This window comes from Conger conger, chromosome 7, assembly GCF_963514075.1.
Source record: "Conger conger chromosome 7, fConCon1.1, whole genome shotgun sequence".
In the NCBI taxonomy this organism is placed as follows: Eukaryota; Metazoa; Chordata; class Actinopteri; order Anguilliformes; family Congridae; genus Conger; species Conger conger.
In genome coordinates, this window is record NC_083766.1 from 27,844,020 (window position 1) to 27,871,981 (window position 27,962).

The 27,962-nt window shown below is 42.6% G+C and overlaps 1 protein-coding gene across 1 annotated transcript; it reads left to right on the forward strand.

The window, feature by feature from the left end:
* Positions 1-6,151: 6,151 nt before the first annotated feature.
* LOC133132221 (phosphorylase b kinase regulatory subunit alpha, skeletal muscle isoform-like) lies at positions 6,152-27,468 on the forward strand. Its single transcript, XM_061247520.1, has 32 exons — positions 6,152-6,283; positions 6,903-7,061; positions 8,083-8,130; positions 8,357-8,525; positions 8,633-8,715; positions 9,533-9,613; positions 10,341-10,439; positions 11,022-11,168; positions 11,288-11,341; positions 12,072-12,194; positions 12,489-12,584; positions 13,097-13,204; positions 13,318-13,396; positions 13,569-13,703; positions 14,096-14,205; positions 14,605-14,749; positions 15,549-15,627; positions 17,651-17,721; positions 17,907-18,071; positions 18,396-18,469; positions 20,399-20,544; positions 20,842-20,995; positions 21,774-21,853; positions 22,807-22,885; positions 23,385-23,514; positions 23,770-23,871; positions 23,956-24,068; positions 24,447-24,491; positions 24,744-24,905; positions 25,455-25,508; positions 26,013-26,213; positions 26,781-27,468. Exons 1-32 carry the CDS (start codon positions 6,206-6,208, stop codon positions 26,952-26,954), a joined length of 3,543 nt encoding a protein of 1,180 aa, XP_061103504.1. The 5' UTR covers positions 6,152-6,205; the 3' UTR covers positions 26,955-27,468.
* The last annotated feature ends 494 nt before the right edge of the window (positions 27,469-27,962 follow it).

A 27,962-nucleotide genomic window follows, 5' to 3' on the forward strand; every position in this document is an offset into this window, starting at 1 on the left:
TGATTCATTATGAGTGAGTTGCTCTGATTCATTATAAGAGTGAGCTGCTCTGATCCATTATAAGAATGAGCTGCCCAGATTCATTGTAAGAATAAGCTGCTCTGATTCATTCTAAGGATAAGCTGCCCTGATTCATTCTAAGAGTGAGTTGCTCTGATTAATTATAAGAATGAGCTGCCCTGATCCATTATAAGAGTGAGCTGCACAGATTCATTATAAGAATAAGCTGCCCTGATTCATTATAAGAATGAGCTGTTCTGATTCGTTATAAGAGTGAGCTGCTCTGATTCCTTATAAGTCTGAGCTGCCCTGGTCTGCATTATCCTCTCGTCTTTTGCGCCAGATAAGTTGTGGCTCCGGGCCTGTGACCTGGACCCAGTGAATGTTTTTATCGCTGCGTTTTTCAGATAACGAACGCATGACCTCATCAGAGGCCTGATACCAAAGCACTGAAGGGGCTAAATGCCAGGCACATAAAGAGAGGGAACACAGGGTGATCCTCTGCCTAGACACACACGGGCACACACAGGCTCATACACACGTGCACTGCTTCACTAGCACTTCCACAAGATATCCCAAGAGCAAGATGGCAGTGACAACGCTGCGCCTAGTGACTCTGATGTTCTTCCACCAGGTAAAGACTCACCTACCTTAACATCATTTTTATTGGCTAATAAGCCAACTTAGCCCACCATATATGTGACTATATTTAGTTATAAATTTGTTTTTTTTATTTTGTTTGTCATGACAGGAAATGCACTTTACTTCCTGGCGTCCAGACATGGGTAACAGGGCTTTATTCCATTGTGGGTGCTGTTATAGGACGTGGGCTTGATAAGTATACAGAGTTTGAGAAATGCTGCTGCTCCTTGTGTACATGCTATAGCAAACCAGGACATTCTGTAAAAGACACACACACATACTCTGAAAAATAATTCACTATCTCAGTAAAATTAAAGCAAAAAATGTGCATTGGGGTGATTTACCACATTTAAAAGCATATTCCAATGAAAGTACTTAAATATTCATGCTCGCATTCATTGAGATATTAAGCTAACAAATCATTACCTTTACGCTGCTTCAAGTAGGAATCTTGCTTCAATATTTTTGTAAAAATTACCCCTTTCTAAGAAATCAAGGTCCTACAAAGTTTACCAATATAACAAAAGGTGGAATCATCTAAATGTTTTCTTATTACTTGCCTACATGTTGCATGACTTTTTTTGTCAACTGATTTACTGGTAATGTATTTACCACTGCAATCATTTAGATTTAGATAATCAGTCTTTTATTTTTTCTGATATGCTTGAAGTTTTCTTCTTAATAATTAATTTTCATGGTTGATCAATTGGCTTGTTATGTTTCAATTGTCTGAGTATTTAACCACAAACTAAGGTCCATGAATTAGAGGAAAGCTACACAATTACATTAACACACACCTTGTTACCATTTCACTGAAGATGTTCTGAACATTTGTAATTTGTTTGCACTTATTTGCACACGTTTCAATGTACATTGGAAAATGAAAAATGTGAATTATAAGAATTAGCTAGGTTCGTGTTTTTCCTTCAGTCCACTTCAGTTTCCTTCAGTCCACTGATTTTTCTTATTTTTGGAATTACATATTTATCTGATATGGACTTGTTTGGATTATTCTCAACAGTTTACAAATAGCTGAAAATTTTTTTTACATATTTGTTTTGCTATGTTGATACATGATACTGATAAGGTACTGTTACAATATTTTAAAAAGAAAGCTCTCAATTGTATGGATTTTTTTATGTTATTACACCATTGCTGTAAATGCCACCATCACAATGCATCTCTGATGTAAATCTATAATGACACCTGGCAGCTGACCATCAGTTTGAAATATTTGTTTTTGTACATGCAAGATATGAATGGCTTCAACTGTTATTGATTTTTTCAGATAGAACCATAGATTGTTCATCTGAACGCAATGACCTTGTAGTAAAATGTATCTGCGGAGAAGCGTCTGAAGTGATTTTCTGAAAGAATTATTGGTTTTATTGAAAAGTGAAGGCTTTTTAACCAAAAAGCGTTTGTAGTTTTGAAGAAACAGACTTTAATTTACTGGATAATACTGGATTGTGTATTATGATGTGATATTCATATTTTATATTAAAGTATGCAGGTGTGTTGGGAACAGCTGTAGCCCAGCCTCCAGACATGATTACACTGCCTGCCTGCAGTGGTGGGAGGTACAGTGTGACAGTGGTGTGACGTGTGGCAGGTGTTCTGCAGCCCTGGGCTGAAACCGGGTGACCCGTGTGACGTCTCGCAGGAGCCCGGGCCACTGAAGCGTGTGGTCCGTATGACACCCTTCTGGAGGTCCATCGGAACCAAGCCTCATCGTGCTTACTGCCAGTACAATTACGAGTGCTCCACACGAATCTGCAGGCAAGACACTGCCTTCCATAAATGTGCTTCTATTATTATCTGTTAGGATACATTCATTCCATTACAGTTATTTAGCTGACACTTTTATCCAAAATGACTTACAGTTGATTAAACCTTGGCAGGGACCCTGGATGTGGGGTTAAGGGGCTTACTCAAGGGCCTTATTGTGATTGCATTTGACCTTATTGTGGCCACACAGGGGCTTGAACCACCAACCTTCCGGTCCCAGTCAAGCAACATAACCACTAGGCTATAGGCTGCCCACCATACGCCTGGTCCCCAAAGGGCCTGGCCTTCTATTTATATATTTATGGATTGAAAACTGCGTACAGAAACTTCATTTTCAAATCTTTTTCTCTTTCTTGTCTCTTTAGGGATGGCCATTGTTCCTTCAGCCATGCCATTCCTTCAGAGAGGTAAAAGAAGAAGAATGACATTACTGCATTGAACCATTTTTTAATGAAAAAATAGAATGTAAAATTTTGTTTTGACCCTTGTGTAGTCTTAATATTCTGTATACTCCTCTTGTCCGAAGGGTAAAAAATGACCCAACTTCACTAAACTTAATTGAATTTCTATTTTTCAAATCTATTTTGACATGAATGGCATTTGGCAGATGTTCTTGTCCAGAGAGTCATACAGTTGATTAGATTAAGCAGGAGACAATCCTCCCCTGGCAGGGTTAAGGGCCTTGCTCAAGGGCCCAAGAGCAGTGCGGATCTTATTGCGGCCACACCAAGGATTGAACCACCAAACCAGCGAGTCCCAGTCATGTACCTTAACCACTACGCTACAGGCTGCAACAATTTTGCATGAAGAAACATCTTAGTGGTGGGTAATTTTTGGACAACACAAGGGTTAAAGTAAAGTTGAATATCTTTGAAGATCCTAAAATAAAATATTTGGTCTGTTTACGATGCTCTCTGAACAGTTTGCATTAATTCATTCTGATACTTACACTGTCCTCATCTGCTAATACTGAAATAGGCTAATTTATTTTGGGGGAAATATTGTTTGATATACTCTGCAATGTACTCCATGAAAGCCACCATGAAACCATAGGCATTTGATTCATGAAAGGCTACTTTGCCAAATTAGTATTTTCCTGGGGGAAGATCTCAGTGAGATTTTGCTTTGTATTGCAAGTAAAGCAATGCTAACACACACCAATTTATTAGGTAGACATGTAGCTTGTTAATGCTAATATTTAATCAGCCAATTATGAAATAAATCTGATCTAAGTGACTTTGACCATGGAATGATTGTTGGTACCAGACAGAATGGTTTGAGTATATCAGATTCTGCTGATCTCCTGGGATTATCAAATACAACAGTCTCTAGAGTTTGCCGAGAATAGTGTGAAAAGCAAAAAAAAATAAAAAATCCCCTGAGCAGCAGTTCTGTGAGCAAAAACACATAATGAAAGAGGTCATTGAGACAGGTAGGGGACAGTCATGCAAATACATACATTACAACAATGATGTGCAGAAGGGTATCTCTGAACACAAAACGCGTCAAACCTCTAAATGGATAGGCTACAGCAGTAGAATAATTAAAAAGTCAAAAAATAGGTCTTAAAAATACCTAATAATGTGTATATCAGCACACTCAAGTAGTACTTTATTCAGCTCTTTGTAATGTGAATCTTTATGTATAATATTATAACAGTATACTGTCTATATGTCTGTATGCACTGTGGTTTGCTTCATGTCTGTATTCTGTAACCTGCACCACAAATGAAACATTATTACCATGTGCTCCAAACCCAGGCTTGGGGCATCCACTTCCATAACTACAGTTTCTCACTTTTAACGTGCGTGAATTGGACAGATTTGTCGCAAATGAATATGTGCACTATACAGAATAAATATACTGCACCATATTACATTACCAACTTGAAATTCAATCTTGTCTGTTCCAGACAGAATTAGTCACTAACACATTCATGTTCTGCAATGTGCTGCAATGTGCTCTATGAGAAAACCATTGACCTGGCTTTACATATATCTGCAGTTGATACTGTTCATGCAAGGCTGCTCTCTCAGGAAATCAGTGACTAACCATCTTTATCTTTTTTATTTTTTTAAATCCAGGAAATTAATTAGAAACTGTAGGGTTTTTTATTTTGATGCTTTCATGTATTGTATTTCAGATGTTATGATCAGTAGGATTGCAGCGTTTGCAGCACTTTAAAGTGCGTGTCACATTTTTGGTGATTCTAGAAATTTTTATGAACAAAAACATAAACAAAAACACGATATATTGCCATTTACATGTTATTTTATAGAACCTTCATAGTACCTTATAGAGTAAATCTTGGTAAAAAAAAAATCTCATCTATGAGACTTCATCTATGAAGTCTGCACACTTGCCTTGATTATCTTGAAAATTGAGCTGATCAAGCTGGTCATAAGCTGGTCTAGCTGGGTATGAGCTGATCCTCACAATTAAAATCCTTACAATTGCTAGGCTAGACTGAAATTAAAGCAAACTTGAATTACCTTCTTAGCTTTTCTTTGGAATAAATCCATGTAGATCTACGCTCAGGGTTTATAGCTTCGTGTCTGCGTGTCACGATTCCACTTTTAGATCATTTTCATGAATCCCTTATATTGTTTTCAGAGGTAAAATTAACATTAAACTTGCTATCCTTCAAACTATAGGCAAAATGATAGTAATGTAGACTGTACTGTATGACCATGAGAGGGCACTCTAGACTAATTTGCCTTCGTCAGTATGGATATGCAGAGGACAACAATATAGTCCTGTTCTTTCTCTCCCCGGCAACTACTGAGAGGCTGATCCATGCTTCATTACCATCTGGTAAGCCTACTGTAGTGTGCTGCTTTCTGGACAAACCAGTGGACAAGTCAAACTCGTGCAAAACTATGCGGCACAACGTTTTAAAGTCCCTGAATTTACTGCCAGTTAATTTTGGAATTGATAGGCTACTTCTGGCAGTTTAATGTCGTATTGTATTGTTTCAATTTTCTTCTGTCTCCACCATGTCTTTTATGCATTGCATGCTATATTTGCAACACAAAACAGTTTCTAGCCTTTAAAATAACACGTGTTTAATTTGTGATATTTATTTTGTAACTTTTATTGTTCCTCATTTATTATTGTCATGTTTCAACAATTGTTTTCCCTCTTCGTTCATACTTTCATAATTTAACTTCATAATTTCAACTTCACCGAGCATTTAATAAAATACCATTAACATTAGTTGGAACGCGTGTGCCGGGTGAGATTGAAACGGTAATTTTTCGTTTTACTATAACGTTGAATTGTTTCTTTTTTTAATTTAGTCTGCCAGGATGTGTCGATATATGGCATTATGAGCGCATGCGTTATTGGGAAAACGAATACGCTGACTCTTTTGGCTAAATTTAAGAGCCAACCGTATTTGATTTACTGTAGTCTAAACTTTGTTTTATGTAGAATGCATATGTGTCAGCGAATTGGCCACTTGTATTGCATGCCGTTTGCTGTGTAGCTATGTATCTAGTGGCTTGTGATGTGCTATTTTCATTCAATACATTTGTAATTATATTCACTTAGATTTCACAAGTTGTGAAAAAAAAAAACGTTAAACAGTGAGAGTAGCTTTGCGCTACCTTACGGACTCGTCAGTGTATGTGAAAGCAGTGTAACAGATACGCGGGCAGCTGGGGCCTCTGTCTCGACACTGACATTCTCTTTCCTCGATGGTGCAACATCTGAACGCGCTGTAGCCGTGCCTAATGTAAGCCAGTCTGCAGTTTGGTCGCGAAGGACGGACAAAATGCGGAGCCGCAGTAACTCCGGTGTCAAACTTGACAACTATGTACGAATGGTGCAAAAAACGATCCTCTGTTACCAGGTGAGTATGGGTGTGACGTATTATGTTTAATGGGTCGTTAAAAGCGTTCATGACAACGGGATTGTTTGTAATTCTCGGTTACTGTACAAGTAGTGCTCTTTAAAAGTCTACTAATCCCAGGATTCTTCTTATACTTCTCTTTCCACTTTGTAAACACTGTCTAGACCAGCAAATTTGATTCTATCCATGCAAATTACTGGGCTATATTATTCTACTACATGTACATATGCATGCCATTAAAAATATTTATGATGTTAATGACAGTTTATTAATTATCAGCAATTAAATTGCATAAATGCCTTTACTGAATTAGCCCATTTGTTCCCTTTGGAAACATTTCCCTGGTATATGTATTGCTATCCTATTACAATGTACAGAACAGTGACTTCATGAGGACTGAATAGGATTAGCAAAAAAGGCTAACTCCACTTCTCCATAGGAGTGGTCCTGGAGCACATTCATGTTTGTGGCTCAGAGCAGGACGGAGAAGGGCCATCGGGCAGCATAGTCTTTCCACCCTCTTCGCCCTGTCCCGATGAGCCATAAGTGTCCTCTTATAGCAGTTGTTTCACAGCTCCAAAGTGCCAGTTTAGGCAATCCTTCATACTGCCATTTTTAGGACCCAGTGACCGGCCTCTTCCCCGCCAGCACAGACAGCCCAGATGCCTGGGTTCGAGACAATGTGTACTCCATCCTGTCAGTATGGGCCCTTAGCCTGGCCTACCGCAAAAACGCCGACCGAGATGAGGACAAGGCCAAGGCCTATGAGTTAGAACAGGTGGAGTATGAACCCCACCCCTCACTGGGTTACAAAAACACCATTTTTACATTCACTTGACTGTTATTTGCGTATTTGTATTTAATTCAGTAATAAATTGCAGTAATTTGATTTTCAAAAAGATTGATACGCTCACCAGATTTGTATTATTATAGTACCATGAGTAATGTATTTTTCTGTCTGTTATATCGAACCATCCTGCACTTAAAATAATTCACAGTCATTTCTATGCTACCGTTCCTTTAATACATTAAGGCATGCATAATTTAAGAGCATCCTGTAATCTGTAGACTGGTCCTAATTATGATGCGGTCAGAGTTGAGTTCACCGAGTTGTAAGGATGTGATGATGTTTGGTGTCTCTGCTATCTTTTCTTCTTTCAGCTCTTAGCAAGGTATAAGGAGGGGGGAACACAACACTGAGCAGAACAGTGACCTTATGAGGCTGAATAAGATTAGCAAAAAAGGCTAGCTCCATGATTGGAGTGGGTCTGGATCCTTGATGTTGTGGGTCTGGATCCTTGATGTTGTAGCTCAGGATCCTTGATGTTGTAGCTCAGGGCAGGATGCAGTCAGGCTAATAAAAATAATATAAAAAAGAATAAAATAATAAAAAAAGTTTTTGCTGCAAAACATTAACATTGAATAAAGGTCCAGCTGCCTGGCTAATTTTCTTAAAAGAGAAAAAAAATCTAAATACCAGTTGGCCGCAGTTAAAAACAAAAACAAGCAACACAGAACTGAAAAATTACTGGAGGGTATCATATGCCATGAGACATTTCAAGTGTGTGTGTGTGTGTGTCTGTCTGTGCATGTTTGTGTGTGTGTCTGTATGTGTACGTGTGATAGCTGCAGGAACACACACTGAGAAATGCCAAGGGGCAGAGTGCTGAGGGGTGTTGAGTTACTCTGGTAGCGGGGTGTGTGCTTGGGCTGGAAAGGTTATGGCTGAATTTGGCTCTGGTGAGAGTGGACTGCTGAAGAGGGGGGTGTTTTTTACGAACTTCTCTCTCTCCCCACAGAACGTGGTCAAGCTGATGAGGGGTTTACTGCAGTGCATCACGAGGCAGGTATGCCAGCAGCCCTCAGGGGTGGTTATTCTGGGGACTAAGTTGATTAACATTAACAGGAGAAGGTGTGGACTTTGACTACGAACACCCTCATGCTGAAGTGACACGCATCGTAATAAATAAAAATTAGGAAGACAGTGATATGATATCTGCCAAGACAGATATCATATTTCTGCACATTAGTCAGACTTTGGTCATTGGTCATTCTTTGTGTTCTTCTCCGCAGCTGGACAAAGTTGAGAAGTTCAAATATAGCAAGAGATGTTCAGACTCCCTACATGCCAAGTACAACACACACACCTGTGCCACAGTGGTGGGGGACCATGAGTGGGGGCACCTACAAGTTGATGCCACGTCCATCTTCCTGCTCTTCCTGGCCCAGATGACTGCCTCAGGTAAAGCCCTGTAGGCTCTGTCCAATCAGCTCACACTGCCCTGTATGACATCACACATCAACTCAGAAAACAGAAAAATTATCCAATCAGCCTTCTTCTCTCTGTAGGGCTACATATTGTCTATACCAAAGATGAAGTGGATGTGATCCAGAACCTAATGTTTTACATTGAGGCGGCATACAAAGTGGCGGTAAGTTCCCAATATGAAAAATGGCAGCATTCTGTCAGTGAACAAAATGGCGGTGAGATCCTGCCACACAGTTATACACTCACCGGGCACTTTTTATGGAACATTTTTACTTTATTACGCCTACTTATTCATGAGATTATCTAATCAGCCAATTGTGTGGCAGCAGTGCGATGCATACAATCATGTAGATACGGGTCAGGAGCTTCAGTTATCATCAACCATTAGGATGGGGAATAAATGTGATCAAAGTGACTTTGACCGTGGAATGATTGTTGGAGGCAGACAAGGTGGTTTGAGTATCTCTGCTGATCTCCTGGGAGAAAAATGGCCAGACTGGTCAAAGGTGACAGGAAGGTGGCAGTAATGCAAATAACTACACATTACAACGGTGGTATGCAGAAGAGCATCTCTGAACACACAACACAATCATAACTCATAACTCTAAGGCTACAGTTGTTGAGGTCTAAAAAAGAAGTCTAATAGATACCTAATAAAGTGCTCGGTGAGTGTATGTGGTTTGTATACTGCAGGGAGTGGTATATGCACTGTACAATAAAGACAGGAATTAGTGATCTTCATTCCTAGTCCTGGTGGGCCACAGAGTCTGCTGGTTTTTGCTTTCGCCGTAATATCAGCAATCAACGCAGACCCAAAAAACCAATGTGAGGTGTAATCGACTGCTTTAATTGATTAAGTGCTGACTAACAACAGAAACCAGCAGACCCTGCCGCCGACCACAACCAGGAATGAAGATCATTGCTTTATAACATTTTCTATGATGGGTCAGGTGATTCTCCTCCTGTCTCTGGTGTCTCAGGACTTTGGAATGTGGGAACGAGGAGACAAGACGAACCAAGGAATTCCAGAGATCAATGCAAGCTCTATCGGCATGGCCAAGGTGGGATCTGTAGTGAAATTTCTGTCATCACACAAAAGTAATAATTACATGAATTACATTAATGGCATTTGGCAGACGCTCTCATCCAGAGTGACGTACAATTGATTAGACTTAGCAGGAGACAATCCTCCCCTGGAGCAATGCAGGGTTAAGGGCCTTGCTCAAGGGCCCAAGGGCTGTGCGGATCTTATTGTGGCTACACCGGGGATCGAACCACCTTAACCAGTCTCAGTCACGTACCTCAAACTCCATAACAGTGCAATACCACCACGCCACACTCCCACCTGAATCACCCTGTGTCATAACAGAACCAGCACCTTAATCACTGTCCCTTATCACCACCCTGTCCACTAGATCCCTGGTCTTGAACTGCCACACAATCTGCTAATTTTGGTTTTCACCCTGAAAAAGTCAGGATTCCCCCTGTCGCAAGCATGAAACTCCAGCCTTGACAAGGGAGAGCAGTGACTATGACTCCTCTACACATTCCTACTTATTTACAACCTGTTACATAGCAGCTGTGAATGATTTACGTTGTGCCTACTGTATGCTGCTACAGACCCTGTAGCTTGTACACAGCTACAGTTCCCGCTCTCACCCCCACAGCTACAATTTCCATTTTGTTTTAGAATGAACACTGCAAGCAATTGGATTGGTTTAATTTGGGACTTCACTAATTGCATGATGCCAAGTTGTCCAATCAGATAGCTGCTCTGTATGCCTGTAGGCTGCGTTGGAGGCCCTGGATGGACTAAACCTGTTTGGTGCCGAAGGGGGTCCAGAATCAGTGGTCCATGCTCTGGCAGATGATGTCCAGCATTGCCAGGTACAGGAAAGTTCCATTCGATACATCACACGTTACCACATGACTCACCACGTGACATAGCACTCATAGACACATCACTGGGGAAACATAATCAATCACATGACCATCTGGGCTGCCAAAACTCATTTCAGCAGTTTTCGTCCAGGGGTCCTTGTAGGCACTTTAAACCCAGTATTAATCTGACATTCGGCCAAGGTGTGAGAAACTGTGCAATTAGTTACGAATTATGTAGTAGTAAAGTGAAATTACTTTACAGATAAGTGTGGCAGAAGTGTAACCCAGACTCACAAATATTGTTGTTATGTATATGCCCCCACTACAAACTTTATTTTTAATATTTATTAAATGAATCATATTTATTTAATATATTTATGTATTATTGCACTGGAGTTGGACATGTGAGAATATAAACAATGCTCTGTCATTCTTTTCATCTGCCATTGGGACCAAGCAAAGCTGGACTGACGGATTCAATTTGCTCATTGACAGATTTGGCCAATACATAAAATATTGGATGGTTTCAATACAGTTAGAACTCTTCGTCCGCAAGTCTTTGCCTTCTCTCTCTCCCCATTTCCTCAGTCCATCCTCAACTCAATGTTGCCCAGAGCCTCAAACTCTAAAGAAGTGGACGCGGGCATTTTGTCTATAATATCATACCCTGCCTTTGCGGTGGAGGACATTGATATTGTCAACATCACCAAGGAAGAGATCATCTCCAAGCTCCAGGTGACACATGCCTCTCTCACTCCCCCATATTTGGCCATCTGCACTGGTGTTAGTGCCCAGACACACGTGTGGAGGGGTTCCCCTCCTGGAGGTCATGCTGTCCTCTCCTCTCTCCTCAGGGCCGTTATGGATGCTGCCGGTTCCTTCGAGATGGAAATAAAACCCCTAAAGAGGTACTGTCCCAACCTAACATAGATGTGCTGATTCCCAGTGCACTCGCAGATTTTCTTTATGGTGGAGAATCAAACCCCCATCTGTAGGCCCTTGGAGAGAAAGACACTTGTGCTCTATTGCCCAGTCGTGCCCCTAGCATGAGATAAAGATGAAAGGCATGCATTTATTTTTCTGCATTGAGTGTATTTCAGTATTTATAATGAAAGAGACATTATTCTTGCTGTATTTAGTTTGAGAAAAAAATGTGTTTAGCATGAAATAAACATTTGTATCTCATACTGGGTTTGGCATGATGCAGACATGTGTCTTGAGATAGATGATTGTTTTCTGTGTAAGAACATGTAGCAGAGCAGCTCTGTGTTTATCAAGAGACACAATATCAATTTCATGGTGCTTTAGAATGAGATTAAACAATGTGAAGCCTAAGATGTAAGCCTGGATGGCCTGTTGTTTGCAGTTACATTATGGTGGAAGTTTTGCATTTGCATGGAGGGAGTGCACCGCCCTGTGGATCTGCTGCTGGATTAAAGCTCCTGCACACAGATTTTGTACTGGGTTGTTAGATGACTAGATATGGCAGAAGTCATTCAATAATAATCATGAAAGCTATACTAATGTTGAGCACAAAATAAATATGTGATTGTCTGTTAATCTCTGGTAATAGTGTAGTGTAAACACGTCTCATTGTGTGAGAGCTGTTATTCTGAATGGACTGTGTCTCCCCTGCAGGACCCCAGCAGGCAGTACTACGAGTCCTCAGAGCTGAAGCTGTTTGAGAACATTGAGTGCGAGTGGCCACTTTTCTGGACCTACCTCATTTTGGACGGCATCTTTAATGGCAGTCTAGAGCAGGTGAGACATCATTGGCATCAAACCTGCAGGTGAGAGTCATTGAACTGGTGTGAATAGTGGAGCAGGTGAGGATGGCTGGGATTAGCAGAGGAGAGAATGGTGGATCAGGAGAGGTTGGCTGGGATGAGCAGAGGAGAGAATGGTGGATCAGGTGAGGATGGCTGGGATTAGCAGAGGAGAGAATGGTGGAGCAGGTAAGAGTGGAGCAGGTGAGGATAATGGAGCAGGTGGGGTTCGCCTTTGCTGACAGGTTGTGAGAAGGATTTTCTTCCCTTGATGCCATGTGTCCCACAGGTGCAGGAGTACAGAGAGGCTCTGGATGGGATTCTGATCAAGCAGCAGGATGGACTGCGTGTGGTCCCGGAGCTCTACAGCGTCCCTGCTGATAAGGTTACGTGCTGCGTTTGTGCCATGCGTGCCCTGTACAGTATGTGTCGCGCTGTGCACCCTGCCTCCACTGTGTGCTATGCGTGTGTCCTGTACGTGCTCGGTGTGGGTCCTGTGTACGTGTACTTTGTGTGTGCTGCCTCTACTGTAGACTGTTGATGTCTGCTCAACATGTTGACAGAAATGTGTTCTCAAACATTGCAGCGTTCTGCATATTCCACTTGTGTGCTTATATTGCGATAGCACACTGGGTAGGTTTGTCTGTACCTGACTCATCATTGCATAGTCGACCAAGCGCCAATCATAGCCAGGCCTCATTTCTTATTTTTAATGTGAGGGTGGGGGGCCTGAGGGGGCATGGTTAGAATATAAGAAATACACAACTATTTACAGCATTTATACAGCAAAGGATAAATGGTCATTTGAAATGAATGCTTTTTGGTCCCATAGTGTTTCATTATGAACCAGTTGAATGGGATGAACTGACAGGCTGTGTGTCTGGTGTGGTACTGTAGGTGGATGAGGAGTACCTTAACCCCCACTCCGTGGAGAGGGTCCCCATGGGAAAATGTCCTCTGAAATGGGGGCAGTCCCTCTACGTCCTGGGGAACCTGCTGGCTGAGGTAGGTCCGGTTTCATCTTTACATCTCTCTTCCAGTTCTGGTCCTGTATCAGTCTATGATAATGGCACAGAAAAGAGGAATGCATGGTTTTGTCCTTTGTACTTATGTTTCAGGGGTTCCTGGCTCCGGGAGAGATTGACCCCCTGAACAGGCGCTTCTCCACTGTCCCAAAACTGGATGTGGTAGTGCAGGGTGAGTCTTCCTCTGTCTGTCCTGATATGAGCAAAACATCATGCCCCAAAATCCACGCTAATCTGCGATGGCTCGTTTAACTGGGCTGGTCTCCACAAGGCAGCTGGTGTATATCCGCCATATTTAGCGCTGAGAGATAATGGCTCCTCGTCTCTTTCTCTTGTGCTCGTAGTGTCCATCCTGGCAGAGACCGAGGAGATTAAGCAGCTCTTAGAGAAACAGGGCATCAAAGCAGAGACTATGGAGGATGTCCATCCGATCAGAGTGCAGCCTTCCCGGGTCCTGAGCCACATCTACGCCCGACTCGGTAAAACAATCTCACCTCTTTATGTGGCAGCGAAATGTTAGTTACATCTGTCAGGCTGAAAGACCAGCATCAGGACTCCAGCAACATGTTCCTCACTCTCCTGGCTCTAGAACATCCACCAGATTCCTTCTGCTTTACATGACTGTTACAGCATTTTGACTTTTGTCTCCTTTTAATTAATCTCCTTTAGTATGGCACCTGTACATAACAGCGTTTATGATTGATGAATGACAATGAGTCAGTTTCCCAAGAGTTCTATACACTATATTTATGCTGTTGTATATATGATTTTATATCCTGGTAACACTTCGCTTGAACTATATGCCATAAAGCCTGCATGCAGTCTATAATATTATATTACACAGACTACAACTGTGACATTTCACCCCCAGGGAAAAATCAGAGACTGGGTCTGACAGGAAGGCCTTATCGGCGTATTGGCGTTCTGGGGACGTCCAAGTTCTACAAGATCAGGAACACAATCTTCTCATTCACCCCCCAGGTGAGTACAGAGGGGCTGCTGTGGGACAACCCCGAGCAGCAACCCTCCCACATACTCTCAAGCCAGGCCAAAAGAGGAGGAATATCTGACAGATCAAGGGCGGTGGGGTCTGAGTGATCTCAGACAGAGACCATCAGTGTCAAATAGCCTGGTGGCACGTATATATATAGAGACTACCCATCACCAAATCAAGCAACTAATTTGCTACTAATTAATTCCAGAGCCATGCCTTGGAATGAAACTTGCAACCTTCTTGTTACATTCTCAGAAAAAAATGGTTCCAAAATAGAAGAACCCAATCTTTCACACTTCACGCCTATGAGGGTTCCATAAAGAACACAAGAGACAAAGAATTTTCTGTTTCCTGAGTTGCCGATCTCCTTCCATTCTCCTCTGTAGTTCATAGATCACCAGCAGTTCTACCTGGCGTTGGACATCCACATGATCGTGGAGATGCTGCGCATAGACCTGGCCTACCTGTGTTCCCGCTGGAGGATGACCGGCCGCCCCACTGTCACCTTCCCCGTGTCTCAGGCCATGCTGAGTAAGCGCCCTGCCAACTGCCCCCAAACCACGGGACCTTTTAGGGAGGTGCATAATTACCTGATTATTATTACTGTAAAATGTAAAAATAAGGGGGGAAGGTATTACAAGTGCAACAAATTTGTAAGAATAGGATTCAATGAATAAGTTCAGAAAGAAGATTTATTCTGAAATTATAATTATGAGTTATATATTTAATGTTTTACTGTATTTACATAGGCGGCACGGATGGTGCAGTGGGTAGCACTGCCGCCTCACAGCAAGGAGGTCCTGGGTTCGAATCCCCGTCGGCCGGGGGCCTCTCTGTGTGGAGTTTGCATGTTCTCCCCGTGTCTGCGTGGGTTTCCTCCGGATACTCCGGATACTCCGGTTTCCTCCCACAGTCCAAAGACATGCAGGTTAGGCTGATTGGAGAGTCTAAATTGCCCATAGGTATGAGTGTGTGAGTGAATGGTGTGTGTGCCCTGCAATGGACTGGCGATCTGTCCAGGGTGTATTCCTGCCTTTCACCCAATGTATGCTGGGATAGGCTCCAGCCCCCTGCGACCCTGTTCAGGATAATGAATGAATGAGTGAATGTATTTACATAATCTCAGTGAGCTAAGGGTACTTTCAAAGAAATACCGTTTCTACTGTTTTTACTATTATTATTAATAGTTTTTACTATTATCAGTCGCTGGTTACTTAAAATGAGTGCATACAAATTCATTCAAATTGGTTTTGCCTCTTTTATTACATCCTGTTACCATTCATATGGTGCTCTGATCACTGATGTGGTACTCCTCACTGCCTGACTTCAGCTGAAGACCATAACGACCTGAATCCAGCAGTACTGGCAGCTCTGAAGAAGCTGCAGGATGGTTACTACGGGGGAGCCAGGTAAGGGCTGCAGATTATTATACCCATAAAAGGACAGGGATTTTACATTGTAGACACCTACTATACAATATATATAACATAACATTACATAATGAGGAGAGTAGGCCGTTCAGTCCACCAATGCTCAGTGGTACAAATGTATGTTCTATGTTTTATATATGTTTTTGGCATCCCAGTTACACCTCAATGGTGGAGGGCATGTCCAGGGGTGTAGCAGGGCTTTTGGACCGATACACTACATGCAGTATACAGCAAGTGAGAGTTAAAAATAAGAATGCCTTGACAGGAAGCTATCTAACAGACTGTTAAATGGTTAAAGAAATGCAGCTATGGCAGTAGTTTTGTGCTTTGACCAACCTTCCTGGCATTAATACCATGAGTGCTAGATACCTATGCTTATCTGGCAGTGTATTGCTATAGCGTTACCTAGCGTTACCTAGCTAACTCAACATGACTGAGATGGATGCCTGGATCTATGAATGGTTGACTTGACTCTGTTGCAGTAGTTTCATGCCAACAGGCACACTGATGGTCCGACTGTACATTAAAATACAGCCAGCAAATAATCTAGGTGCACAAGTGAAAATAACTTCAATACCTGTTTTTCCTGTTGAGGACAGGTGGTGTGACAACCCCTATGTTACTGTTACTAGCTGTTACTTTTAACATCTGTCACACTGCTCAGTGCCAGCTAACATCATTAGACCTGTTATGTTAGTTGTTTGTTGCAGAGCCATACATTTCGCTCGTAAAAGACAGTGTCAGTTAAGATTTATAGCTAACAACTAAGCAGCCAGAAAATATAGATATTCTAGCTAGATGCCAACAATAATCTTGGCAAGGTTCTCTACTTTACTTATTTTAGCCTGGCTAGTGTCAGTAGCAGATGTTGCTTGGTTGTGCCTGTTTAATAAAAATAAAGAAACTGGCCTCTAACATCACATATTACAACAGTACACCTCATGTATTGTCTTTCAGTCATGGTATTTATTTATGCACTTATTATTGTGCATTCCTGGGTGTGTTTTTTTCCAACTTTAAATTTTATCATGTTCATGCTGTGCCGCCATTGCAGGAAGTGTAAGCAATGCACATTTTGTCACCAACTGCTTCTTTTCACACCTCGGCCCACACTGTAAATAATGGCAGGAATGATGTCAGTGAAAAATGTATATAAATCATTAACATACTATTTAACATATACACTCACAGAGCACTTTATTAGGAACATTATTACTTTATTACACCTATTTATTCATGCGATTATCTAATCAGCCAATTGTTTGGCAGCAGTTCAATGCATACAATCATGTAGATACGGGTCAGGAGCTTCAGTTATCATCAACCATCAGAATGGGGAAAAAATGTGATCGAAGTGACTTGGAATGATTGTTGGTGGCAGACAGGGTGGTTTGAGTATCTCAGAAACTGCTGATCTCCTGGGATTTTCACACACAGTAGTCTCTAGAGTTTGCATAGAATGGTGAAATAAACAAAAGACAATCCAGTGAGCAGCAGTTCTGCAGACAGAACCATTTGGGGCTGTTAAGTAATGGGATGTTGCCCTTGTACTACATGACAGTGTTTTGAAAAAACTGAAATAGAATGGTTTTTCAACCGTATAATCTTTCTCAGACGAAATTAGGAGGAAGACATTTTATGTGACCAGCTACAGCAGCCCCAAGCCCCAACTTATAACTTTAAAACTAGCTGATGGACATTTGTCAAACTCCAGGAAAAGTGTATCTGTTTCACACAGAAGGGACATGCAAAAGGTCAGCCCAATTGACCCAAGCAGGGCTGAGAATAACCATCAAAATGGCACGAAACATAGAAACCATCTGCCGACACTCTATTGTACTACATTAAATAGAGTAGACACTGGCATCCCAAAGTCACTCAGCCAGGCTATTAACACAGTTAATACATTTAACAGCATTTGTTACTGACTGCTTCGATGTGAACTATGACACATGTGCAGACACCCATATGATGCCTCCCATATTTGTCCCTGCCCCTGTAGGGTCCAGACAGGAACGTTGTCAGAGTTCTCGAACACATGCTGCTGCGCCCACCTGACCTTCATGGACTGTGGTAAGCTAAGCAGTGTAGTGGCTGCAAGGCGTGTGCACTGAGTGGAGTGAGTGTAACTTGTTAACATGTGTAACGTGTAACTCCGTATGTATAACAGGGGAAGGGTAGCAGCTTGGGGAGTGGTGTGTGTGTGTGTGTGTGTGTAAGGGTGAGCCGCACCTTCATCGTGGTTTGGTGCCCCACAGAGGTAGATGACCTGGCGCAGTATCTGGACCAACTGCTGTCCATGCCCAAAGAGAGCGTTAAGATCAGTGCCACCAAGGGAGGCCTGAACCGCTTCCGCGCGGCCGCCAAAAAGACCCGCGAGATGGTGTCCCTGGTGCACAAGGCCAGAGAGCTCAGCATCCACAGTGAGTCTGTCCTCCATGTTCTCCTCTTATCCCTGTTCAGCTCTGGTTCCCCTGGTGCATGTTCTCCTCTTATGCCTGGGACCTGAATCACAAAGCAGGATTACTTAGCCATACTGAGTAAAACCTGGAGTTATCCGGCTAATTCAGTAACCCTCATTTGTGGAACAGGCCCCTATTCTCATCTGGTCCCCCATGGTGGACCTACAGACAGAAACCCCTGACCTCAGATTCACAGACCTGTGGCTCAGTGTGTTTCATGCTGTGCTACCAAATGCTTTTTCATGAAGGATGTCTGACAAACTGCCGATTGCGTTTCTTCTTCAGACGTTCACATGTACCTCCCCACCAAGCTGTTCCGTCCTCAGCCGGGCCTCAACCTGGTAGAGTCTGGGAGTCAGGTACTGTGTTAGCTCACACAGAGCCTTTAGCGGTATTTGTCTTGCACCAATCATTGATTGTGTTACCAGTTTTATGTGTGCAAAAAGGTTTGCACTTGCTAAAGCTCTACACTCATCGAGGATCTCATTGTGGCTACACTGGCCATTGAACCACCAACCTTCCAGACCCCAGTCATGCACCTTATCCACCAAGCTGCATATAGTGACTGACTGCTTTGAATGATGTCAGAGGGGTTAATAGCCCTCAGATGGGTAAAATCAGGCCCACAGTCTGTAAAGTGTGCCACAATTCTTAATAGAGGTCGACGAGTGTGGATGTGAATGCTGACACTGTTGTGGATGTTTTCAAGTGAGCAAGAGGGCCAATCAGCCCATATCTGCCTTTTTTCCCTCTGAGGAATAAAAGTTTGAAAATGGTGTAAATTGCATGGGAGAAGTGAGAATTCACACGAAACGTTGTACTTAAATGACTCTGGATTCCAATGTGTTGCCCTCAAGTCTAATGATTCTCTTCAAATTGTCCTTGACACACAGTGGCTATTACACATTTTGTGTAAACAGCCTAAAATGTAGGGCATCCAAATGCACTCAGTGAGCACTTTATTAGGTAGACCTGTACACCAGCTTGTTAATGCAACCATTTAATCAGCAATCATGTGGCAGCAACTAAATGCATAAAAGCATGCAGATGTGGTCAAGAGGTTCAGCTCTTTTTCAGACCAAATGTCAGAATTGGGAAGAAATATGATCTAAGTGACTTTGACTATGGAATGATTGTTGCTGCCAGACAGGGTGGTTTGAGTATCTCAGAAACTGCTGATCTCCTGGGATTTTCTCACACAACAGTCTCTATAATTTGCAGGGAATGGTGTGGAAAACAAAAATCCAATGAGCAGCAGTTCTGCGGACAGAAGCGCCTTGTTAATTAGAGGTCAGAGGAGAAGGGCCAGATTGACAGGAGCTGACAGGAAAGCTGACAGGAAAGTAACAGTAATGCAAATAACCACGCATTACAATAGTGGTATGCAGAAGAGCATCTCTGAACACACAATGCGTGAAACCTCTAAGTGGATAGGCAACAGTAGCAGAACACCTCAAGATACAATAGGTAATTTCGGACTCCTAACGGTAAAGAGAGAATTGCAGCAACAAACATCCTCAAACCACAGCACTGTTTATCCCTCCCACTTCTTTGTGAATGCACTGACATTGAAACCCCCCCATTCCATTCGCTGTGGCAATTATAACCAATTTTCAACCAATGAGCTTGAATAATTGTACAGCTATACAATGTTTTGGCCCGTCAACTGTATATTTTGAAACCCAAATTTTAGGGTGAGTCAACATGTCAGTGAGCTTTTTTCAGTGATTTTTGTAGCACCTTTTACTGTACCTTCCCTGTTCCAACACTTTTGGATTGCTTAAGATGAAGCTTGACAGTCACATAACGTAAGGGAGACATATGTCAACACTAGAGGGCGGGCTTGCGCAAGAAATAACAGATATCTGAGCCCCATACCTGTCAGTTGGCTGAAAAGTCATCTTGGCCACACTGATTTATCAGTTGCCGTCTACTTAGTACAGAGTCAGCAAAGTAGGCTACAGCTGTCACAACCAGCACAATTAGTTTATAGTCAGTGGAGTATTCACAATCAGTGTAGTCCTGTTTGTTCACACAGGCAGTGCAGTATTAGTATACTTTCAGGGCAGTAAGGTCATAGTGCAGGAAAGGGATGACATTATTCCACAAAAGTTTTTCCTAGACAGGTGTTGATATCAGAATACCTAATTCTACATTGTTCCAGTGCTTGTTGTTTTTAATGGCCACTGTAGCTGACAGAGGCAGAACGTGTTTACGTACTGCCATCATAATTCATGAATAAATTAATTCATTAATTCACACTAACCCTTAGCTACTCCCTTGCCCAGGGCTCTGATGTAACAGTCACACTCCCCAGTAACCTGCCCCGGGAAGTGGATGGGTCGATAGACTACAATGCCCTGGTGCAGATGCTGAAGCTGTCTCAAAACCTGCAGGACCAGGCAGACATCCTTTACATTTTCTTCAAAGACAAGTGAGCCGTACAACAGTTACCACCACTTTATGTGTGTGTGTCAGGGTTTTCTCCTGTCTGTGTGTGTGTGTGTTTGTTCTGTGTGTTGGTGTCTGTGAGTCTGTGCATGTGTGTGAGTGGGTGTGTTTGAGGATTTTGTGTTTCGGAGATTTATGTGTGGGTATTTGTGCTCTCTCTCTAGGCTGTGTAGATGGGGCTGAGCAGTGCGTGAATGCAGGTCTGAGAGCGCATGTTTACAGGCCTGGCTCAGTGTATTTGCTGGTGCGTTTGAGACCCCTCTCTCTCCCTGTCTCTCAGGGGGATGGACTGGGACACTAAGCTGCACGGGCGGGGCAGTACAGTGCGGAAGCTGCTCTACAATCTCTACGAGAAGGCGGGGTCCCTGCGGCACTGGGGCCTGATCCGCATGACCTCCGGCATGCTGCGCAAGAAGGTGGAGGAGCTGGATGAGGTAACGCACACCGGCACATCTGCCACCTGTGCCTGGTAACCATAGTAACGCACACTCTGCTACCTAAAGCTCAAAACCACTATGATCAGTATTCACATCAGTGGATCCAAAAAAAAAAACAACCTGATACACACCAGCACACCTGCCAGCTACAGCAGGCCACCATAGTACCACACCATTGTAGCACACCAGTCACAGCATGCAGTAACTTTTACATACAGCGGGTAACCATGGTAGCCCATACACGCAACAGTGCCCTTGTTAATAAGCTCATCAGCACTCCTGTTTCCAAGAGGATTGGCAAACATGGTAACTAGTACTCCACCACAGTACACTTTCTATGCACTGCAGGTAACTGCTGTATTAGTGTCAACTAATATCCCACAATTCTAAAAACACAATTTATGTTTTATATACAATATAAAACATTCTTACAGTACATTATTTGTTAAGTAATAATCATTTGTTATGTCGCTGACACTTTTACCTAAAGTGATATTAGACTGATCTCCTCTGTGGCAATGTGGGATTAAGGGCCTTGCTAAAGGGCCCAACAGCTGTGTGGATCTTATCGTAGCTACACTGGGGATTGAACCACCAACCTTCCGGACCCCAGTCATGTACCTTATCCACCAAGCTACAGGCCACCCCACAAGTACATGGAATAAGAAATGTCAGCTATCTCGACCTGTCTTACTGATGTAAAAAAGTGAATTGTAGATATATAGTGACTGACTGCTTTGAATGCTGGGTAATATACAGGCACCATGTCTTTCAGGCATGCTCAGACTTACTGGCACATCAGAAACACCTGACTGTGGGCCTTCCCCCTGAACCTCGAGAGAAGACCATCTCAGCGTGAGTGTCCTTAGCAAGCCTACCTGCTGCTGTCTTTGTGATAGTGACAACACTTTCACCAGCATGCACACAGATGATTTATGTTGATTATACATTTAACATCATCCATTTAACATATGCTTTCAAAGTGCTCCCTGAGGTTATGAAAACACACTATTAAAATTGGGCTTCAAACAATAGTTCAGTAGAATAGGTTGAAAAGGGAAGACAGAAAAAAATATCAAAGTAGCAGGATGGTATAGGACATACTACATCAACAAAATGAAACTATATTACTGTACCATAACAAAAAAGTAGTATTTTACCACGCTTTATAATCAGTGCACAACTGATTTCTTTAAAACCTGGAGAAATGTTTTGAAAAGGGAAATCTGTAATTATTGAACTGGCCAACACTGCTTCTCATTAGTTCATGGAACTGTGCTATTATAAACTCCTGTCAAGTTATTTAAGCACTATTATACTTTTATAAGGTCAACATTATTGTTGGAAAACATGGGAGCCAAATCCAGTACAGTGTCTCACCTTATAGTTGGTCAATTTACAACCCTATCTAGCCCCTAATCCTGTTGAATGTACCTCTTTGATCAGTACCTTTGTGTTTCTGTGTTATACCCTCCCCAATTCCTGTGATGTGTTTTAATTTATGTCCATTTGGTCCATTGTTTCCATTGAGCGACAGGGTATAAGTGTTGACATTCTCCCTCAGTTATTGGTTCTTCTTGTACTTGGGGAACATACCCACTAGTTCCTCTACTATATTAAACTACCTATTCGAAAAATAAATTTTTCTACTGACAATCGTATGGAGGAACACATTTAACTCATTAAAAATTCCACATTGTGAACACCCAGAACCTTAGTGATAGGAAACAGGCCAGAATGGAAGTCATATGAAGGATAAGAATGCATCTTTAGTCTTTCCTGACATGAGCAACACTTTCTCTCTGTAGTCCGATGCCCCCAGACAAGCTGGCCAAACTGATTGATCTGGCTAGCGAGAACAACATCACCATTGCCATTCTCACACAGGTGAGCATCACTAGAAATGCATTTTTATATTTTTTATTATTTATTTAGGTTTCTTTTCGTTTTCAGTTTTCTGTTGTCCCAAAAGTAATGTAGATGCTGTAATTTAAGATGATTTGCATTATTAATGTGTAGTATAGAATATAGTAACTATTGCTAAGTTATCGTACTGTAATGTCAAATCCAGACCCTGTGGTTTTGCTTTCTCTATTCAGCAGTGGTGTTTTATAACTGAAAGGTTTCTCTACCTGCAGGAGATCACAGATTTTCATGGTCATGGTGTGCGTGTTGTGGGAAACTGTGGAAATTGTTTCATAATCACTGTGCATGCATATGTATGTATCCCAGATGGTGTTGTGCTTATGGTGGTGTGTGTGTGTGTGTGTGTTTGTTTGTTTATTTATTTGTTGTAGGTGATCATGGTGTTATTTTCATACTCTGTGTACTTCTGGTGGCAGGATTTCATGGTACTGTTTTCTCACTCTGTGTGTTTGTGTTTCAGGAGATCATGGTTTTCCTGGCAATGATCATCCGCACACAGCCTGGCCTCTTCAGCGAAATGTTCCGCCTGCGCACTGGGCTCATCATTCAGGTCATGGCCACTGAGCTCACCCAGTCTCTGAACTGCTCAGGTATGATCTCACACAGTCACGCAACTGCTCAGTTATGACCTCATACAGTCACCCAACTGTTCAGTTATGACTTCACACTGTCACTCAACTGCTCAGTTATGAGCTCACACAGTCAGCCAACTGCTCAGTTATGAGCTCACACAGTCAGTCAACTGCTCAGTTATGAGCTCACACAGTCAGTCAACTGCTCAGTTATGAGCTCACACAGTCACTCAACTGCTCAGGTATGATCTCACACAGTTACTGTCTCTGCAGGGGAGGAAGCCACAGAGCATCTGATGAATCTCAGCCCTTCTGAGCTGAAGAACCTGCTGCACCATATCCTCAGCGGCAAGGAGTTTGGTGTCCAGCGAAGTGGTAAGTACTTCCCACCTGTGTGTCTGTGTGTGTGTGCGTGTGCGTGTGTGTGTGTGTGTGTGCTCATGTCTTTCTTTGCTGCAGTGCGCTCCGTAGGGTCAGCTGTTAGCCCGGCCATTTCCATCTATGATGCCAGCAGCAAAACTACCAGCAGTGAGAAAGCTGGCATGAGCAAACTGAAGAGCGACGTGAAGATGGTGAGAGCGGCACATCGCCCCTCAGAGCTGCTCCACCCTCAGCTACATATTTACACTGGGGAGAAATACAATGCTTTCCTATGGGAGGACATTTGTAATTGAGAAATGACTGGCATTAAGCAGTACTTTGGGTGACAGTTTAACGGGGGGCGGTATTTGCACACACACTCAAACACAAACATGCACACACACACAGAAAACACAAAACCCTCAAACACACATGAGTAGCAATTAATGTACTTAAGCATAGACAGATAGTGGAGTAAAATGGATATTTCTCAGATCAAGCACATTTTATTTGTTTAGTTATTGTGTAGGTGATTTATTTTGGGTGATGGTGGTGACCATATTGATATTTTGTGTGTGTGTGTCTTACAGCCTGTTTCTGTGCACTCTTTGGATATCGACAACATTGAGTCTGGGGTGAGTAACCTGCCGCACGCTCAACACACCGTTACAGAGTGAGTACACTCACACTGCGACAAATACATGATAAGAAAATTGTTCGAAAATGTCTAATTTTGCTAAACCTTTCCTCTCTGTGACAACCCGCTGACAACACATCACTTATAGATTACTGTTACTGTTAAGGTGTAGAACAGCTGACTCAGAGAGGTGGACACCAGGAGGTGTCAGAGGGAAACCCTTGTGTGTGTGTGTGTGTGTGTGTGTCAGAGGTATAGGCTCCCGTCCATAGAGTCCTTTGACGGCTCTGTGCTGTCGGCAGCGGGGCGGGACAGCAGGCAGGGGCAGTGGCTGCGAAGGAGGCGGCTCGACGGCGCCCTCAACAGGGTGCCCGTGGGATTCTACCAGAAAGTGTGGAAGATCCTGCAGAAGGTGAGGGCTGCGTTAATAACACCGTTATTACGGACTAATAAAGTGTAGTTAATAACATGTTTATTTAAGGTACAATAGGTCTTTTCGGACGCCTAATGGTCAAGAGAGGAATTGCAGCGACAAACACCCTCAAACCACAACACTGTTTATCCCTCCCCTTCTCTGTGAACGCGCTGACGTTGCACCCCACCCCACCTGCCCCCCCACACCCATGCGATTGGCAGTGACCAATTTTCAACCAATGAGCTTGACTTACTGTACAGCTGCACAATGTTTTGGTACATAGTGTCAGTCCGTCAACTGTATATTTTGAAACCCGAATCTAAGGACTATAAACACAGGTGGAGGGTGAGTCAACGAAGGGATTTGGAAGGGATAGGAAGGGATTTACAATGGTCTTGCAACAATGTCTTAACACGAAAATCTTACCTATTGTACTTTTAAGAACTAATAAAGTGTAATTAATAAGACGTTTAAATGTTAAATGCTAAGAGATACAGAGGACATCATTTTGCTTTTTAAAATGGCTCTTTCTGTCCTGTCCCGCAGTGTCATGGCCTCTCCATCGAGGGGTTCGTCCTCCCCTACTCCGCCACGAGGGAGGTAGGCACAGCTCCCTCAGTGTGTGCCATATGATGTCAATATGAATCATATACAGTATGTAAAGCAGGGCTCGACAGTGCTCCTGTTTCAGGAACATTTGCTCATGAAAATGTATGTGTGCTACCTGGAAAAGTAATTTTGGAGCTCATCTACTAATTAGGATGCATTAGTGTGCTCCTAAAATGTTCAGCTTGGGAGCACATGTGCTCCTTGGGAGAAATGTCAGTATAGAGCCTTCTAAAGTCTGAATATTGTACTGCAGAGCTCCACCTCCTATAGGACTGATGACCCATTTTACTAGAGTTTAAACCTCATTGGTCAGGGTGTGAAGTTGGTATTTTGTATCTGTCCTCTTCTGCACTTTCTCTCTACCTCCCACATCCACTGCTCTCTGGTTCTATGTCCCTCCCTCTCTGTCCTCTTCCCCTCTCCCTCTCTGTCCCTCTCTCTCTCTCTCCCCCTCTCTCTCCCTCTCTGTCCCTCTCTCCCTCATCCACCCTGTAGATGACCCCTGGAGAGATTAAGTTTGCGGTGCAGGTGGAGACGGTGCTGAACCGCGTGCCTCAGCCCGAGTACAGGCAGCTGCTGGTGGAGGCCATCTTAGTGCTCACCATGCTGGCCGAGGTGGAGGTGGACACCGTGGGCAGCATCATCCACGTGGAGAAGATCGTTCTCATGGCCAGTGAGCTGTATTACCAGGACCAGGTCAGTACATCGTGGGGGGGGGGGACCACCTTGGGCTCCCCCACCCCGTGTGTGCCTTCTGCCCCACCAACTCCAGTCCATCCCTTCTTCCTTCTACCATCTCCACCTTGCTCATTAAACGCTCTCTCTTTCCCTGTCCTCCTCCATTCATTCCGTTCTTTTCCAAATCCCTCTGTGGTGGGTTGTTGGTATTTGTTTGTGATGGTTGTTTGCATCTATGGGTCTTGGGGTTCTTGTTAAAGCCAGTTGATTCATGAAGTCCAACATGGAACTTCATCACCTCAATGCCCAGATTTCAGCAAGACAATGGTCACAACATAGCTCATAATCAACTGAGAAATGGTCATTAATGACCATTACATTTTTGCAATACAAATGAAATAAAGGATACATTCAAATGCAGGCTATTTAATGTTTGTGCGATTATGAAAATGTTTTTTTTACTTTGCCCTTGGTTGCTACTTTGAGCTTTTTTTAGAGGTTTTATAGCCAAACTTCTATCTGTGTAAAACTGAATAAATGACTGTTCCCTAACAGAGATTGTATCTGTCTCGCCTGCCCCTACAGAAAGCCCTGGGAGCTGGTGATAACCTGCTGGATAAGGACCAGTCCACTGGCATTTGCAGACAGCTGTACGACAGCGCCCCCAGTGGCCGCTTTGGGAGCATGACCTACCTAACCAAGGCTGTGGCCACCTATGTCCAGGACTTCCTGCCCAGCGGTGCCTGTGCACTGCAGTGAGGCTGCACTAAATGCAGTCATTTTAAAGCTCACCAAGGTGGTGACTCCCATAACTGCATGTCCCCTCCCCTCGCTCCCTAACAAAAGGATCATGGCAGATGTAGTCTTAAGTGACAAGTCATATAAATAAATGATGACCAGTGTCGGTTATGTTAGTTTTCTTAATCCATACACAATGGGGAATATGGGGTCATAGATGCTTAGATACTTGCATGTATGTATTCATTATTTTATTTATATATGTATAATTTAATATATTTATGAAATATATTGATTATTTAGCTTTGTTTTGGGGGAAATTATGCATATTAAAAAAGCACCTCTAAAGCTGCATAGCACATTCTATTATTAACTGCCAGTGGACTGTAGATTTTAGTTCATATTTTAGTAGTCAGTGATAAACCATTTGCTTTATTTCACATCTTTATGAATTGCTACATTTGGCACTATTAAAATGTTTTCTTTTGTGTTCTTAATCACATAAATATTGATTAAATTGGCAAAAGAGAGAGCACATTTTGTTTAGCGTTTTTTTATTCATTTTAAAGCTGGGCTCTGGCTGCAACTTCAAAGAATGAAGCTTCACATATTTATTCCATTACTCAAAATTAACTTATTTTACAGTAATAGAAACGGAAGGACAACAAGTTGCATTGGAATTAATGTAGTTATATATGACGATTATATTAATGTAGACCTATATATGATACACACTGCTAGAGAAACCCCACTAGCTCAAAGAAATGGGCTGACACTGAGCTTCATAAATTAGAATCAAGGAGGTGGCAGAGCCAACAATGTGAACACTCACTTGTGGTAGTTTAGAAAATAAAGGCATGCACAGAAATGAGAGCTTCACAAATAAGGTACAATTATAGCAGCTAAGTGGGAAAGAAGAAGGGTGTGAACTTCTGGTAAATCTTGAAATAGTATATTTTGGACAGGCCTCAGCACCTGAGGTTTTTTTATAGAACAGGGCAGAAAATGTTTGCAAATGTGCCAGGTAGT